The sequence below is a fragment of the Ammospiza nelsoni genome, chromosome 7 (assembly GCF_027579445.1).
Source record: "Ammospiza nelsoni isolate bAmmNel1 chromosome 7, bAmmNel1.pri, whole genome shotgun sequence".
NCBI classification, from domain to species: Eukaryota; Metazoa; Chordata; class Aves; order Passeriformes; family Passerellidae; genus Ammospiza; species Ammospiza nelsoni.
Genome location: NC_080639.1, coordinates 17477359 through 17494249, shown reverse-complemented (window position 1 = coordinate 17494249; position 16891 = coordinate 17477359). Strand labels below are relative to the sequence as shown.

The following is a 16891-nucleotide window of genomic DNA, read 5'->3' as shown; positions in this document are numbered from 1 at the left end:
TTATGTCTCATTTATGTCTAAAGATTCATCTCTGTGCTCTAAATTGTCTTCACAAATTACTCCACTATCACAAGACACAAGAGATATTAAACACTGAAGTATTCTGGGCACTCTTGCAGAAAAGACTCAATCAGAGTGAGGAGCAACATAACATTAATCACAGAAGTCTGTTATTTGAGTCCAGACTTCATTTTGAGTTACAGATTGAAAACTTTAATTTATCTTTTATATGACATGCATTTATTTAGCACTCTGGATTGATACAATTTAAATATCTGTACTTTTTCATCATTTCTGCTAATAGCTTTTTCACAAAACATCCTTTGTTTATTTAGACAGAGAAAGACAGTAACCCTTTGAGGACAGAAAAGAAGAATGAAGGCTTTTTTAGATCTGTTTAGTGCTTGATTTAAGATGCCGGGGGGGGGGGGGGGGGGGGGAAGGAAGTATCAAACCACACCACTAATGAACTGAGAATAAATGAGATTTTAAAAAAACTGTATAGGAAAAAATATTCAGATCTTCGTTGAAGTAGAGAAAGTATGAAGAATGGGGAATCTGTAGCTTTTTGACTCCCATCACCTTACATAACAAATAAGTAAAGAACTTTAAAAAACAATGTACTGCAGAACCAGTAGATAATTACCATGTTTTAAATTCCAAATTAGGTGAGATGCCAACAAAAGAAAGTTGAGGACAAAACTCTCAGCTGGGCCACTGAAACTTTTGAATGGCCAAAATCTCCCTGCAGTCTTTGCTTTTTGCATTCCAGGCTCTGTCTCTTCTTGTGTGCTGGAAGCAGTGAATGACCCCTGCCTTGGGAACTCATGGCAAAGCAGCTTTCAAGCAGGCCAATGCCCTGTGACATTTTCTGGTCCTGAACTAACAGGTGGTTCTGAGCAGCTCATGGGTGATTTAATTGGGGTGTGCAAAATGCAGCCTACAAGTTGATATTACTTGGATAGGCAGCAATTAATAACCAACAGCCACTGCTGTTACCCTTGCCTCTGACATTATTCTTTTTCTGATTGATTCCTGATGAAATTGATTAAAGTACTTCCATGTAGAGGATACAGTTGCTGTGAAGTAAAAGGATAATAAAATTTGCCTTATACTTGTCAGGAAACAGTATCAGAACAAATGCATGATTACCAGGAGGAGGTCATCCCCACTCACTCAAAACCCATCATCATAGTTTTTGAATGTGTTTTTAGATTTTCTGTTACTCTCTAGAGAGATACTACCATGTTCAGGGCTTCTGTTCCCATTGAAATCAACAGCAAAATTGCCAGTGACTGATGGAAAAAGCCTGTTAAAAATGTTTCAAAAGCATCATTTTCATTTTGGTAAACTCAATTTGTTGGCCAAAAATTAGATTTCTAATTGCTTGCTTCAATCATAGTTAGAGAGACTGGCATCTCTTTATGTCAGTTCCACTAGATTTATTCCTTCTAACATGCTCTAAAAAAGATCTATTGCTCAAATTTTAAGCAAAAATTGGAAGATAGACCCTTAGCAATATAGAAAGACTCCAAATTCAGTGTTCAAGAACAATAAGAAAGAGCTCTGTTCTAAGTTTTGCTAATTTGCATAATATTATTTATTTTGCTGTGCTTGCAAGTCATGTTTTCTCAAATATTCCAGTTGTCTTTTTTTGATTTTTAACCCTGAACTGCACTGTTTCTTAATCAGAAATTTCTATGTGTAAGTAATAGTGGTTTAGTATTGAAGCTATTTTTGCTGTGAAATAGGGCAAGAAGAAATGTTTACTTCTTTTCTTTTATTTGTGAAGGGGGTGGTTTAGTATTTTTGGCATTTTTTTTGTTTTGTTGTGGTCACAAGTCAGTGTGGTTTGAACAAGTTGCTGGTTAGATTCAGCTTTTAGTGCTTGGAGACCACAACAGAACCAGTGTGGAGCTTGGCTCAGGTGTAAGCCACTACTTTTATTTAATACCTTTCAAAAGAAAAGGCCCATACTCGACAGAATCCCAAACTTGGCAGCTATTTACAGAACAGTTTTTATTGGTACTGCTTGCTAGCATTGTGGTTGCTTCTTACAACAGCATTTTCTGCTTCAAGAGCCTTCAGAACACACTTGAAGTGCCAGACCACTGTCCTTCTGTGCTATTACTAAATATAAATTTTTCCACTTGAGTCAACTGAGTGAAGATCAGATGTTTTAAAAAGGGTTTGATTTTTATTTGCCCAAAGGCTACTCTGCTAAAAAAAAATTCAGTGACCTCATAGCTGAAAGTGACTGCAGATTTCCTATTAAATAACTGCACAGCTCTGTGAACTAGGATTATATTTTTGTTCTAATTTTTGTCATTTCATTTTTGATTTAAATGAAAATTGCATAGACCTTGAGATATCCCTGTTGGTACACCTCTTTGACTGAAATTTCCCCAATGCATTTGTAGGATATGAATATGCTGTTAAACTAGACCAGCAGTCCCTTGGTATGCTAGGATAAAAGGAAAAGCCTTTCTTTGGATTCATCTTCATTAGGTTTTCTCTCTGAAGTTCTGAAACAAATGTGCTGTGCAGCTTGTTTCTTTATTCCTGCAAATTCTAGTCTTGTTGTAGCTGGCTTTGGCATAACCAATCTTCTTAGGCTTCTTCTAGCAGGAACTTGTCATCCTGAAAAGAACACAGAATTCACCAAGATGTTCAGGGAATGTGGGCAGCCTTTGCTGTTGGAACAGCCACGTCCTCCCACTCATGTCACTGGGATGCTGTGTGGCCTCTGTGGGTAATATCTGGGTTTGTAATTCTGTGGGAGACTCCTTGATGGAGATTGAAACTCATTCATAAGATATGGATGATATTCATACTTGCAACTTACTGGTAACTAATAAACTGAAGTCATTCTACTCTCCCTTAGTACAGCAAACAGAAAAGGTTTTGAGTAATCAGAGATCTTGGCTCCAGCAGGAGCATTTTTCTTAGGGTGCAGTATTCAGAAGCTGGGGACAGTATGTAAATCGTTATTTAACTGCCTCTGTGTGGTTATCTGGGCTCAGAATGATACTCCTCTATGGTTATCTCTTGTGTCTGGAGAAGCTAGAGCTCTGTCTTCACTATGGCATCATTTCTTGAGTGTGCAGTCATGTCTGAGTGTTAATGTATGTTTGTCCTGATCTGATTTAACATGGTGCAGGGCAGCACCTTTCTCCACACCCATCTGCAGCTAGCTGTGCTGTGCTGACCCTTGGTGTGCTGTCAGCACAGTGAATGTGGAAGGGCACTATTTCAAAATTAGGAGGGCAGTGGAGAAGATATGTCATCTGCCTGAAGCTAACATCTCATTCAGGGAACAATTTTATCCAAGGTTAATGGAAGATCAGACTCTGTATCAGGCAGCTGAAGCAAAATCATGGTGATCTGTTAAACGTGGAGAAGGGTAGCTCCATTCCTGAACTGGCATGGTGTACCTGCAGCATTTTGATAGGCTTTGACAGGTAGTGTTTGACAATTTATTGATACAAATATCCTCTGCGCTGCTCTAAGTGTCTCTTTTTCTGTTTGTGGGTGGAAATAAAAGGTTTGGGTGGAGAGAAGTGAGAGAAATTTCCTGCTGTTTGTGAAGCAGTGGTGTACCAGCAGTGACTGAGTAAACAGGAAAGGGAACACCCCCTGCACTGGTGTGGGTGAGCCCTGGCCACAGCCAAAGGACCCGAGCCACACACTCCCCCTGCCTCGGTGAAGCCTTGGATCCTGCAGGTGAGGGCACACCTTTGACAGAGGCACCTGCTTTTTAAAATACATGCAGAGTTCTTGATCTAACTGCAGAATTTTTACAAGGGACTGATAATAATGGGGTGTTCAGTGGTATCTGTGCTATAGGGAAGAGAAGTGCTGAGGAGTTACTCGATAATGTCATGATATTAGGCAGGATAATACCTCCTTATCAAGGGTTTGTAAACTTTGCCTGTGAATTGCTGTAAATTACTTAAGCCTTTCCTTAGGGTTTTTTAAAGTAATACCACTTCAACCACTTCTGGTTGTTATTTTTAAATAATACCACTTCTGCATTCTTTTCTGTGAGAATGCAGAACAATGCATTTGTATTTGTGCTGGATAGTTGTTGGGAAGGGAGTAAATGACTGAGAGATGTGTTAAATAGTTAACAAATTTCTTCGCTGCAGAGCTACTTTGGAGTGAGGGGATGTTCATCCACTCTTTCTCTCCCATTTTTCTTTATTAAGGTGAAGTTCAGCTGAGACTCACTTCCTTTTTGGCTGTCCATAAACTGTGAAACAGAAGGATGCAGAAGGCTATCCCCTGCATTTTTGCCCATGAGCGATAAGAGCCCAAGATCATCAATACAAGTCTGCTGCAAAGATGAGTTCAGAGGAGAAGAGTATATCTCCAGCTCACAAAACATCCACTCCATCACATAGAAGTGCCTCCTCCTCATCATCGTCTCAGAGAGACAGGAGGCAGGTAAGGAAATACTCCAGTTGTTGGTACCATCTGGTGGGATGATAGATTTATTCGTGTAATGTGGCTGTTCTTGTTAGCTCTAGATTTGCTTGCTTATAGCATTGGATGATAGCGCTACAGCCAAAAAATGTTGATTTTTTAAATTTAATTTTTCCATTTCCTAAAGTGGCTTGAAAAAGATTGAGAAGCAGCATGGGCTCTAGTGTACAGCATTAGAGCAGGAAGTATATAATCTCATGGACAAGTAGGAAACATGCTCTGGAGTCTTTTGGGAAGTGGTTTCTGTGGCAGCATGAGCCTGCAGTTGCTTAAAGTCGTCCTGTGTCATCTGTGAATAACACTTTTTGTAAATCCAACAACAGAGATACATTATTGTTTTAGAAAGTAGTAATTCATTTTAAATACCATATTGTTCATCCTTTCTGTAAGCACCTAACATTTTAAATACTATTTGTTTCACTACAAATTAACACTGATGGTACTACTTCATAGAGTACTAATCCAGTTATGATAAACTTCCATTTTTAAGAGACTCTTGTTTGTGTTGATACAATTCTCCAGGATCTCTTTGAGATGAAGACTGTATTAATTCCCCTCATGGCAATTTGAGCTTTCCTGTGGGGTATTTTTGACGGCTGGTTGTACAGTGTGGCCACGTGATTGGTGGGAACACGTCAGCAAATATCAGAGCTGTGTATTAGATTTCAGATAAGTTCTTACACATATATTTTACAAATGCAAAGGTTGATACAGAAAAATTGGTTTAGAACAGAAACATATTTTAAAAGTGTGATCCATGAAAGAGGCAAATAATTTTAAAAAAATCAAATAAAAATCATTGGCTTAGGAATATTTTCCCAGCTACTTGTATGGCAGCTCCGATACTATTTTCTCAGCTGCTGCTGAGGAAGTTTCTTCCCTTACCTCTTAAAAAAATTTTGAAACTCAAGAGTTTTTAATGAAAACTGTAAAATTTACAGGTTTGAATGTAGATAGTCTCACCACAAGGTACTTTTTAAACTTTAAATCAGGAGAAGAATTCTGGTGTATGCTCAATAACAGGCAGGAAATGTGTGTGCATTTTTTTAATAATTTCCATTGCTTAAGAAGGTCCAAAAAGTATTTTCTCACAGGTGATAAATATTTTCCCTTTTGCAGTGCACAGAACTTTGGATAGCTGCAGTTAGTTAAATCTTGGTTAGGATATAACCTTATAATTTTTCATTAGTTCCATCTGGAGCAAGAATTTTGATATCATTTGTTTAAAGCATCTGTGTATTTTATCTCCCACATTTAAGCCCAAATAAAGTAAATGCAAGACTAGCAGGAGCTGCTGCTCTCTGCTAAGAGCATATACCCTGAGTTTTCTTTGTAATTAGTTTGACACAACTATGCAATTAGGAATAAAAAAAATAAAAAAAGCCAAACCAAAAACATCTTATGAATACATTTTACCATAAATCTGATGGCTACCACATCTGTTACCATAGCAACAGTACAGTGCAAGGTATACCTGTCATCATAATGAAATGGATGCTTAAATTTAGTCCATATTTGATCACGGAAATGTGAAGCGTGATTTTAAAATAATGCTGCAAAGGTTGATGGTGTGATGCATCCAGAGGATCCCATAAAGTGTGATGATGCTTAATGAGTACTTAGACATGTAAATGTGGACTAGAAGGGCTACTCTGAGGCATTTGTTTTTTGCCTCAGTTCTCTCAGTGTTAAAGCAGGAGAATGAATGGGTGAGCAATTTCTTCTGCAGAAAGAAACAGAGCTGCAGCAGAAATGGACTGCAGTGGTGCTGTACCCAGGGCAAGGAGCATGCACACTTCCTCTCTGCATGTACACACAGTAAAACATCCATTTCATCCCACCACCCACTGTAACAACTGTATTTTAAATTTCTTTCCTTGCTTATAGTATTGTTTTTATATATATTGGTTCTTATGTATATTGGTTTTTATTGCCCTTTTGCCCAAACACAGTGATGGCTAGGGGTTAGGGGATTTTGGTTCAGGGGCTGTTGGATTTTACTTTGAAAAGGCTTTAAAACTCTGTCTTGCTGCTTCCTTGGACTCTTCAGAGCAGCTAGTGGAAAAGCACCCTTCCTAAATTGGTAATATAAATGAATATGGAAAGTGATGTGACTGGATGAAGTGCCAATGTAGCTTTTATTGTCATATGTGAGGATAACACTGGATATTTCTGGATGGTTAATGACTGAAACCTTCTCATGATATAATTCTTGTCAAAGTCAGACCAGCAATTAAGGAACAGTTTCCCAATAAATTATGGTACAGGAGGCTGAATGAGTATGAACATGACTATGATAAATCATTTTAGGGAGAGTGGAAAGTGTCATGCTGTATATAATGCTGGCATTTTAATGTATCTGTTTTATGTGTACAATATACATCACCTAAGAGAATTAGCAGTCAGCAAAAGCTTTGACATTGCTAATTTGCAGGCTCAATGACTAATAATTAAGCCAACAATAACAAAAAAAAACTGATTTCAGATTTTTCTTATTAATTTTCATTAAAGTGTGTTTAATTGGATGATTAGATGGTAGAAGACCCAGAAAGGACCCGTTTTGTTTAACCCCTAAGTTGGACAGGGTGCAAGGCAGCTGTGATACCCTTGATAAGGAGTACTTCAGAAGGGGGAAGCAACAGATTTCCTGCTGTGGAACTGTTGCAGAGCACGAAACCTGTCACTTCCACTGTGAATAAGGGTTTTGTACAAAAGGTAGCATAAAAAGTTAAATTCTGATGGCGTTTTTGTGGGCCATATTGGCAAGGTAGATTCTTGTGTTTCATCCCTGAGGAAACTCTGAAAAGTCTGGCTATATACTGCTGCACAGCAACATGGAGGAAAACTAACAACTCTTAGAAGTACAGCTGACTATGATAAAATCATATGATGTATATTCAGTTTTATAGGTGTAAGTTCTTTATGAACATTCTGTATTTTATTTATTGACTAAGTATGCAGCTCATGAGGCAGACTGTAATGGATTATATGTTCTCTGCAATGTGTGGGTTGTAATATTGTGCTGAGAAGAAAGAAGTAAATTCATCATAGGGTTAATAATGTGCCGTTTGGCAAATTGGAGCCTGACCTCAGGCTACTAAACTGAGGGAGTGATACAGAACAATAATATTGAAACTGTGAACAGCTGACTTTTCTGACCATCACCTAAAGGCTAGCTAATAAATAATGTAAAAATGGATATAGCAATGTTTTCTCTTTTAAGTGTGAGTTCTCTTCTAAAGTCTTAATTTTCCTTTTGGCCTTCTATGGGGGAGATCACCATTCTCTCACTCTTTTTGTGTTTTTCTTTACCAGTTTGCTTTTTCAACAAATCCTTGGTTCTTTTCCTACACAGCAATCTCGAAAGAAGAAACGCTTTTAGTCCTATTGCATTTAGCCTTGTGTTGTCACCTCTCCACCTGGAGAGATTTCATATTTCAAACAACTGTTGTCTTGTAGCCATATGTAAAGAGTGAAAGGTGGGAGCTTTGAAGGAAGATGAAAAAAGATTTTCCAGAGCAGAGATATGCTTTTCAGGTTTTAATATGGCTTGTTGTTTGTTTTGAGTTGTTTTTTTTCCCTTCTGCACAAGCAGTATTGACTAATAGAAGGAGTGTACCCAAGATATTCACAAAGGACTGAGTTTGGGCTGAAAATGTTTACCTGGCCATGAAATTTAAAAGCAGAGTGTGATTCCAAGGCTCTGGTCTTGCCTAAAGGTCTACACTGGAAAATGCCTACTTAGGTTTTTGCAACCACTGTATTTTAATTGTCAAAGTGGTCTCCTGAAAGGGATATTTCCTAAGGTGAGTATCAGCATTTTGGAGATGCTTAGACAGTGCTGCTCATGCAAGATTGCAATGTGACATAACCTAGTGTATTCCATGTGGAAGAGACGTCTGAGCACATTTATGTACCTTTTATTCTGAAAGTGGGCAGCAGCCTACATGCTTGCTCATGGCTGTCAGCCTGATGTGACATCTGGGAAAAATATTCTTGTTGGTTTCCTGTGATTTCCACTTGTTCCTGTCTCTCTGTGACTTCAAAAAGAGAAAGGCAAGGCTGGACAGTCTGGTAGACACAGTACAGACCTGAGAACGTGCAGCCGTACTAATAGCTTTGCTCTGTAGCACAGCATAGGCTTTGAGAAGCCTTTTTATTTTGCAGTAGTTTGTGAGGATTATTTTAATAATAATTATTAATCTTTCTGAGAGTTTCAAACTAAAGAGGCTACTAATGCCAAGTGCTGTTGTTACAGTGATGTAATTCTCTTTTGCTCGCTTTCCTAAGTAACTCTCTTTGCATAAAACTACTGAAGCAGGATTACAGCAGGAAGTGTTGAGTACTTTAAAGGCAACAACTCTCTGGAGCAAGCAAATGTTGTGAGGGAGCCAAAGAATGAAATGGCAAAATTGTTAACAAAAACATGCAATTATTCTTTAAATTGATTAGTTGCTGCTGCTCTACAACATTTTTTTTCCTGTGCCCTTGGTAGAGTGTGAAAACTTCCCTTAGGTTTGGAAGGTAGTAAGTCTTCAGTGCCTGACAAAATGTCTAAAGCAGTGTAACTTTTCAAGCTGTACAATATTCATGTGAATGTTATGTTACATTCAGTGCCATAGCACCTTTTAAAAACAAAATCATAAATTTCAGACCAGTAAGATTTTTATCATTTCAATTATAAGAGTGATGAGTGAACTAGACTACACACAATCAGAAGCTGGCTGAACTTAGACAGTGAAGCTCTCTGGACTACAGGTTTATCTGGGGATGGGATATCTGCAAGTGAGACTGGGAGGGAATAGGTACAGGTTGATCCCAGGGGTGAGGCAGACCCCCAGGTACTGATGCTGATGGGTGAGACATTGTGCAGTGCTGGGAATCCTTGTGGGAAGGCTGCTGGCATGCAGTGGCAGAGCACGTGCCCGGGATCCCAGTACACCTGGGTGCATCAGGCTGGCTGTGTGTGTGTGAGGGTAGCCTGCAGGCACACAGCAGATGTCCTCATGTTGTGCCTGTCTTTCTGCCTGGAATTTACCTGAGAGCTAGACGGCAAACAGAAGTAGTACATCTGTCCATGTGCTCCTGCCTTTGGTGGTACTCTAATGGTGTAGAGACAAGAACCGGAGCACAGACCTGGAGATTAATAGATGGAGATGCTGCCTCTTCACAAGAAAGACTTGGCCTTAAAGCTTTGAAGAAATAAAATGGTCTGGAGCAGTCAAGGAGAGGCAGTGATAGCATTCATACCAGGCTGTCCCAGGGGGCTCAGTGTACACATTCTCTGAGCTTCGTAAATACTGCTACCTCAGTTATCCTACCTCTAGGAGTGCTTTACAGGTTGCGTGGAGTATGCTGAAGTTCAGATGTGGGCTATGAAGAAAGATTTATTTTTTAAAAATATGTCAGTTTGATTAGAAATGGTGCCTGTAGCTATCTTCTGTTACAAAACCAGGGAAATTGCTCTCATAAAAGCTTAATTACCCATGCAAATGATGACAGATAATTTAAGGTGTTGTTTCCAGAACATGGTCACTTTTGCATTCCTCTTGTTTCATTTTTTTCCCTCATGCATACATGTCCTACATAAGCATGTCTCACTTTCCTTCAGAATACAAAAACTCAAAGTGCAACACACGCACACGAATCTGGAAGGAAAAAGTGCAACTTTTCTGAAGTATCATTTGGGATTTCTGGGAAACAAATGGGGGAGAAGAAAGAAAAGCATGATTGTATTTTCATTTCTTCAGTGGAGAGGAGAAGTACAAGGTTGAAGAGGGAGGGTCATGGCAGGGATGATATGGAGGCTTCTGTTTTCCAGGCAGTTGTGTGTGATTGGGATTATCCACATGCAAAATATACAAATCGATTAGACAGATAACTACGTGCCTTAGTAATGCTTTTTGCTGTTTTGACATTCGCTGTTCCTGTTTTTATTAAATACTTTACCCTGAAATTGAAAATGAAGTGATTACATAAAAACCTTTTTCCCCTAGTAGAATAATATTTCATGTAAAAAAAAATAGGATTAAAAGTTTTTCAGCCTCTCTTTTTCCTATCTCCTCTATATTTATACTGTGTAAATTGAAGTTTAAAGGCTATTGAGAAAGGATAAGTAGGTAACTTCCAGAAAGAAGAGAGTCACAGGAAGAAAGGTGTTTCATCTTCTGAACCTATGCACTTTTTAAAGTGAGGTCCAGCTTCTTCATTTATCATTTGTGTTAACATTGACTCAATTTCATGTCTATAATGTTTTCATTCATAAAAAAACCTAACACATCAAGGAATTATTTTCTTTTGTGTACATAATTTTATTTTCCTCCCTTTTTTCTTTTAAACCTTATCAGCATCATTAAAATGAAGTGGTAGCCTAAGGCTATTTAACAAAATATCAAGCCTTTTAATTGTGATCATTCAATTATCATAATAAAAGTTTTGTATCTTTGGCTGAAATTTGAATTCTGTCAGACACTGTAAATTTATCTGTTTGTGCTATCTTAAGATAGGTGCAAAGGGAGAAGATTGTCATTAACACTCAGGCTGTGACTTGGCAGCTGTTCCAAACCATTGTTCTAGCCAAAGAAAGGTTGCTGGTACAATGATAGATAGCTCTTTTCTGCTTTATCCAGTTGTGCTAATGATTCCCTCCAAGAAGCTCTTCATGAGAGCAAGAGCTTATTTGTCTTCAGAATTTGTCAAAAAGTGCCTTGAAAAGCAAAGCCTTCCTTGATGCTAGAGCCTAAAAGCACTGACATGAAGTACAATCCAAAGCTGGAAAGGGCTGACAGAGAGCTCCTGAGCTAACAAATCCTTGACATTTCTGTTACACAAGAGGGGTTTACTTTGCATATCCCAGGAAAGAAGTAGGCATACATACCTGGATATTATTCATATGCTACAGAACTGAATCTTATATAGATTTATCTTTCAGTAAAGATGTTACAAATAGAAAATGTTGCTCTTAAGTACATTTCTGTTCAAGATGAACATGTCTTACAACAAGAAAAAAAGTGCAACTGTGTGTGCTTTTCACAAAGTATTGCTAAACTCCTTTGTCAGTTAGTTGATGCTGAGATTGCTGAAAACAGCTATGGAAAAATGCCAATAGAAGAGACTGAGGATAAGAATAGGACCATGACTGCTTTACAAGAATTAAAAAACTGTGCTAGAAGATAGAAAGGAGATATACATTGATGAGATATGGTTGTTTTGCTTTGCACTCACTCTTCTCTCACCATTATGTTGAAGAAACTGTCTTTCTTCCAACATTAGCAGGAGGGAAGCCAGAGCTGGCTAAGAAGCATCCTAAGAGAAAAGCAAGTTTCAAGGTTATTCCCTTTGCAAGTAATATTGCAGATTAACTTGGCATGTATCACAGCTTGTTTAGAAGGTAGTTAAAATTGGCATGTATGCAGTCAAATCTGTCTGCCTTACTACTTGTGCTGTGTTTCAGATAACCAGAAAATCGTGTGGTTTTAAGTGAGAGAAACATTGGTTAACATTGTACTTTGTACTAAATGGAATTCAAGTAAGAGTGCAGTTTTGTTAGGTTGCAAAAAGAATTCCAGTGACTGGCAAATAATAACAGATGCACTAGTTAGTACTTTGAATTGAAAAAATCAAGACAAAAATCCCAGACAGAAAAGCTCTATTTTGAATCGCTGTTGTAGGACAGTGTATGTATAGGCCCCACAGTTATGGGTGTTGGAGACTGCTAGAATGCTGTGAGCAAGCAAAATGATCCATCAGATCTTTTTCATGAATTAACTGTTAACCACATGTTGTGCACAGAGAGTCTGTGTCCAGTGTAAGTGATGAAATCCTGACCAGTTTGTATTTTTCTTGGAAATTAATAAATTACAAATTATAGAGACATCTTTGCATTAAATATAATTAATTCCATTAAGTAAATAAGGGTGAAGCAGAAGGGAGAGGCATGAGTGTCGGACTTGTCATTCACTGGATTTTCTGTCTCCGTTTACTCAAAATTGATTTTCTTTCCTTACCTTTCCTGTGAAAATAGTTGAATATATTTTATTTTAATGGGAAGTCAGATTCAGTAAAGTAAATGAGGGTCTTCACCCTCTGGGATGATGGAGACCAACCCTGCTGGTGGAATGGGGAGGAGAAGCAGAGGAAAGAAACGGGAAAACCTGTCCTGGCCATGCCCCTGCCAGCTAGCTCCTCCTGCACCTCCTCACTGGCAGAGTGTGGGACACTGGAAAGTCCTTGATTTAGGGTAAGAGCTGCTCAGCAACAGCCAAAACATCACTGTGCCTTCAACGTTGTTCTCATACTGAATCCAAAACGCAGCACTATACCAGCTACTTGGAAGAAAACGAGCTCTGTCCCGGCCAAAACCAGGATAATGAGCTGTATGAGTCATTAAAGTCCAAAGTGAGAAAAGAAGTTGGCAATATACATGGAAGGATATTGTAAAATATGTTTTCCATTCTTGTCTTCCAGAGAAGATGGGAATATGGTTCAACATCATAGTGCTATTTTATTTTTTCCATCAATTTCTTTCTTCCTCACTTGGGGAAAGAGGAAAAAAATATGCAGGGTGGAACAAGCATTTGTGTTCCCCATATGTTGGCTTGCTAGGGGTATTTTGAGGCAAATGTGTGCCACCTATGTAATGTATGTGTGGATAATCATAAAGATGAAGGATTGTATTTAGGATGAAGATGTTGCGATGTAATTACATAGTAATTGGAGTTAAACTTGTAATTATGTTGAATTGGTATTCAAGAGCACACAGAATGTGCTGGTGCTGGTGTTTTCCTCCAAGAGAAACCAGCTATAGTGTGGTGATCCTGAAATATGAGGGGAATCTGGAATGCAGCAATGCCGACGTTGATTTTGCCTGTCTGTATTTTTAGGAGAGGAATAAGAGTATCATGTTGATTGATGTGCCTAGTTTAATGGATTATTATTTATTTTTTGGTTTGATTATAGATAAACCCCAGAAACAGTGTTGACATGCCTCTTTATTCCTTCTTATTAGCTTTTTTTTACTGCTTCTTTCCCAACTCTGTTTTTCATGTTAAAATGCAAAAAACCCCTTGACAATAATGTCAAGATTTAAATAATTTTTATTTATTTGATTCTAAGTAACTAAACTCTTGCACTGTAAAATTAGCTGCTTTTCAAAATGTGAAGCAATTGTGTGATTTCTAGCTGTAATTTTGCAGAAAAATAACATGTGTTAATGGAAAATATTTTGCACCAATTTTAGTATTGTGCTACAGACTTGTCACAAATCTAAAGAAATAATCTTGTATCAGTGTTATTGTGGTCATGAGTAAAGAGAATTGAAAAGCAAACATCTACAGACAACAAGCCAACACTCCTGAAAGAAAGCAATGTAAAAAAGGCAATTTTACTTAAAAGGTGTTAATTTTCTAATTTTCAAACAAATAATTTAATAAGTCAGCATTCATTAAAGTGCTGCTGGCTAATAATGTATTTCTCAACTTAAGTGGAACTGTAATGATTGAAGGCTAATTAAAAAAAAAAAAAAAGGCACAAAACCTTCCTGACTTAAAATTATGTAATTTAAAATGCCACTGGAAGTCTGGCAAGCTAAGGGCTGCTGGGCTACTCCTCTCTAAATATTGTACAAAATGAAGTTGCAGTTATGTAACAACAAGCTGCACCAGCTGAGAGAACATGAGACCTTCAGAACATCTGTGTTGGGCATTGCTCCATCTCAGGATGGATGGATTCCTGCCTGCCAGACAAAGCTGGCAAGAATGTTGGGAATCATCCCGATTATGCTAATCAAGAGACATTTTAATCTTCTTTGGAGGAGCAGATTCTGTATATTGTTAAAATGTCATATTGTGTACAAAAGTAGCGCTTCCTTTATTTGGTGAGAAAGTTTATCATTAGGAACTTTGTGGTTTTCAGCTCAAATTAGTTTATTAAATTATTTGATATGTAACATAGACACTTGTGCTACACATATACACATTTCTTTGTCATCTGATTAGTAAAATACACTGGACTTAATAAGTAGGTTGAACTTCTTTTGATAAAGCAGAAGTATTTAAAACATAAATGACAAAGCTTTTTGCTGGTTGGCCCTAGAGTAACGTAATACTGCTGCTTTTCTACATTCTTCACTGTAAAATTTAATTTAAAAAAGTAACTGAAAATAAATGCTGATTATTGTTGCATGGTGGTAGGGATGCTTATCAATCTCCACTGAAAACAGAGACACTCCCCATGTTTAATATTCTCATTCACAGTTGCAACTTGAAAGAGAACAATGAAGGTCTGTGTGTTGCTCTGCAGCAAGATTTGTTCTCTGTTATATCTATGCATTTAAATGAATAGCTGTGTTTAATTTAGTTTGGTTATGGTCCTTTCTGTACTTAATAATTTATGTAAACAATAATATTTACACTGCCATTTGCATGTACCTTTATATTTCCTGATTGTGTCTGCTGCTGCTGCTGGTACCTAGGTAATCTCCTCTGCAGTCAATGTAAAGAAGCTTAATTGTGAACAAAACTTAATTGGCATTTTCAGCTGAGAAAAACATATGCTTCTCAGAGGGTAATTGCAAGTTTGTCATTGTGCTGTTTGTCCTGGAAATGAAGTAGTTTTATTTTATGCCAAAGAGATACTAATGACACGTTGTGGTAGAATTCTTACCAAATAGTAAGATGAGATGTAGCAAAATTTCACCAGAGAATGAAATGCAGATCCGTGCCTGTGGATTGTGGTAATTTTCTCTTGTACCACAAATGCTTTTTCTTTTATGAAGTAGGGGTTTTTGGAAAATGGAAAGACATGCTTCCATTTTCTGGAAAATGGAAAGACACGTTTAGATGTGTTTTAAGAACACGTTTAGATGTGTTTTTAGCAATCTTTTCAGGACTAGTTGTGACATTGTGTATTTCATTTTTATTACAATGCTTTGAAGATATAAAATTTTATAGGACTGTGATATGTAAAAGCAGCTGCAGTGGTTTAAGATCCCAGTGTTCCATGAATGCTCAGCATCAAGGCCATCAGCCGAGACACAGTAACTGATCTTGTTAATACCTGTAATCTATTCAAAAGCATTTGTGTAGTATGTTACTTTTTCTCAGCTGAGAAGCCAATAACAAAATGCTGAGGTGTGATAATGAATATTTTAGAGGCAGTAATATCTTATGTGAAGTGAATGTAGGGCAGTGCTGACTGCAGCCTATGTGCACTCAGTGTCTTGTATATTAACAGAGAACATGAGAGGCCTTGTTAGGAGCACTTTGAATCTCTGTAGAGGTAAGAACTGCATTACTCATCTTTCCTGGCTATTTTTAGTCCACCATCATTTCTAGGTTAAACAGAGTAATTAATTAAAAATCCAGTAATAAAGAAAGAGAAGTATATTGCCTCTGCAGGCAGGCCATTTGTGCATGTAAACCATGGATAGGTGTTTTTTTTTGTATGTTTTGAGCCATGATTTTGTCTTTAATTATTTTTTTAGAGTGTTCATATTTTGGAACGAAAGGCTTCTTCAGGAAGCACAGACCCTTCTTTAAGCAAGCAGTTCCTTGAAAGTGATCATCTCTCTCTATCCAAGGTAAGCAAAAGCCTGGGATGGAGTCTGGGCAGTGAGTTTCTAGAGTTACAAAGTAGTTTGACTAACGCTTCAGGTGTTTTGTGTCCAGCGTTTTGTATGACACTACCATTTGAGTATACTGGGAGTCTGCCCTGGAGCTTATTGTTCTATAACTGAGGTGTAAGAAGAGCCAGTAATCTTGAGTAGATGTTATATTAACAAAATTAAGGATTGGTTTGGTTTTCTGGTTTTTTTTTCACATGGATGGCCCCAGGGACAAATTCTACTTTCTCAGAAAATGGGGCTAGAAGGGACCTTGGTGATCCTTGTGGGACCCCTCCAAGTCAGGATATGATATGATTGTATGACTTTGAGAAATTTTCCAGTTCAATATCCTCTTACTATGGTAGAGCAAATAATATCCAAATCTAAAAATGCTGCCAATAAATATTAGTTCAAAAATATGTCCTAATAACATCCCTTGTGTGTAGTTTGAAATTTAATAGCTCTTGCTGAGATTTTCTTTCCTGAGGCAGAGTGAAGGATGCAACTGCAGGGGTGACATCGCCCTCGTAAAAAGTGAAGCCTTGCATGTGTTGTTTTGAAGCCAGCTTCTTTCTGGGTAAATTGCTCAGTTTTGGAATAAGTGATTCCAAACAAGTCTAATTCCACGTAAAGAAAGCTTCATTTTAAGATACTTCAGCTGCAAAAGTAAGATTGTTTCTGAAAAAGATGAGAGTGCTGTGTTGGAATATTTGGTGGAAAATAAAAATCTGAAACTAAGTATCTGTAAGTTTTGAAACAGACCTGGTAAAACAATTTCAAAAGGAAGTATTCTGTCCATCCAGG

General features: G+C 37.7%; 1 protein-coding gene across 6 annotated transcripts in view; it reads left to right on the top strand.

The window, feature by feature from the left end:
* OSBPL6 (oxysterol binding protein like 6) overlaps nucleotides 1-16891 on the top strand; it is a 96220-nt gene that overhangs the window by 35951 nt on the left and 43378 nt on the right. For all 6 annotated transcript variants that reach the window (XM_059475477.1, XM_059475475.1, XM_059475478.1 and 3 more), the window contains exons 2-3: nucleotides 4209-4446; nucleotides 15968-16063. In XM_059475477.1, the coding sequence (XP_059331460.1) occupies nucleotides 4345-4446; nucleotides 15968-16063 (198 nt within the window). In that variant the 5' untranslated portion in view covers nucleotides 4209-4344. The remainder of the gene's footprint in view (nucleotides 1-4208; nucleotides 4447-15967; nucleotides 16064-16891) is intronic.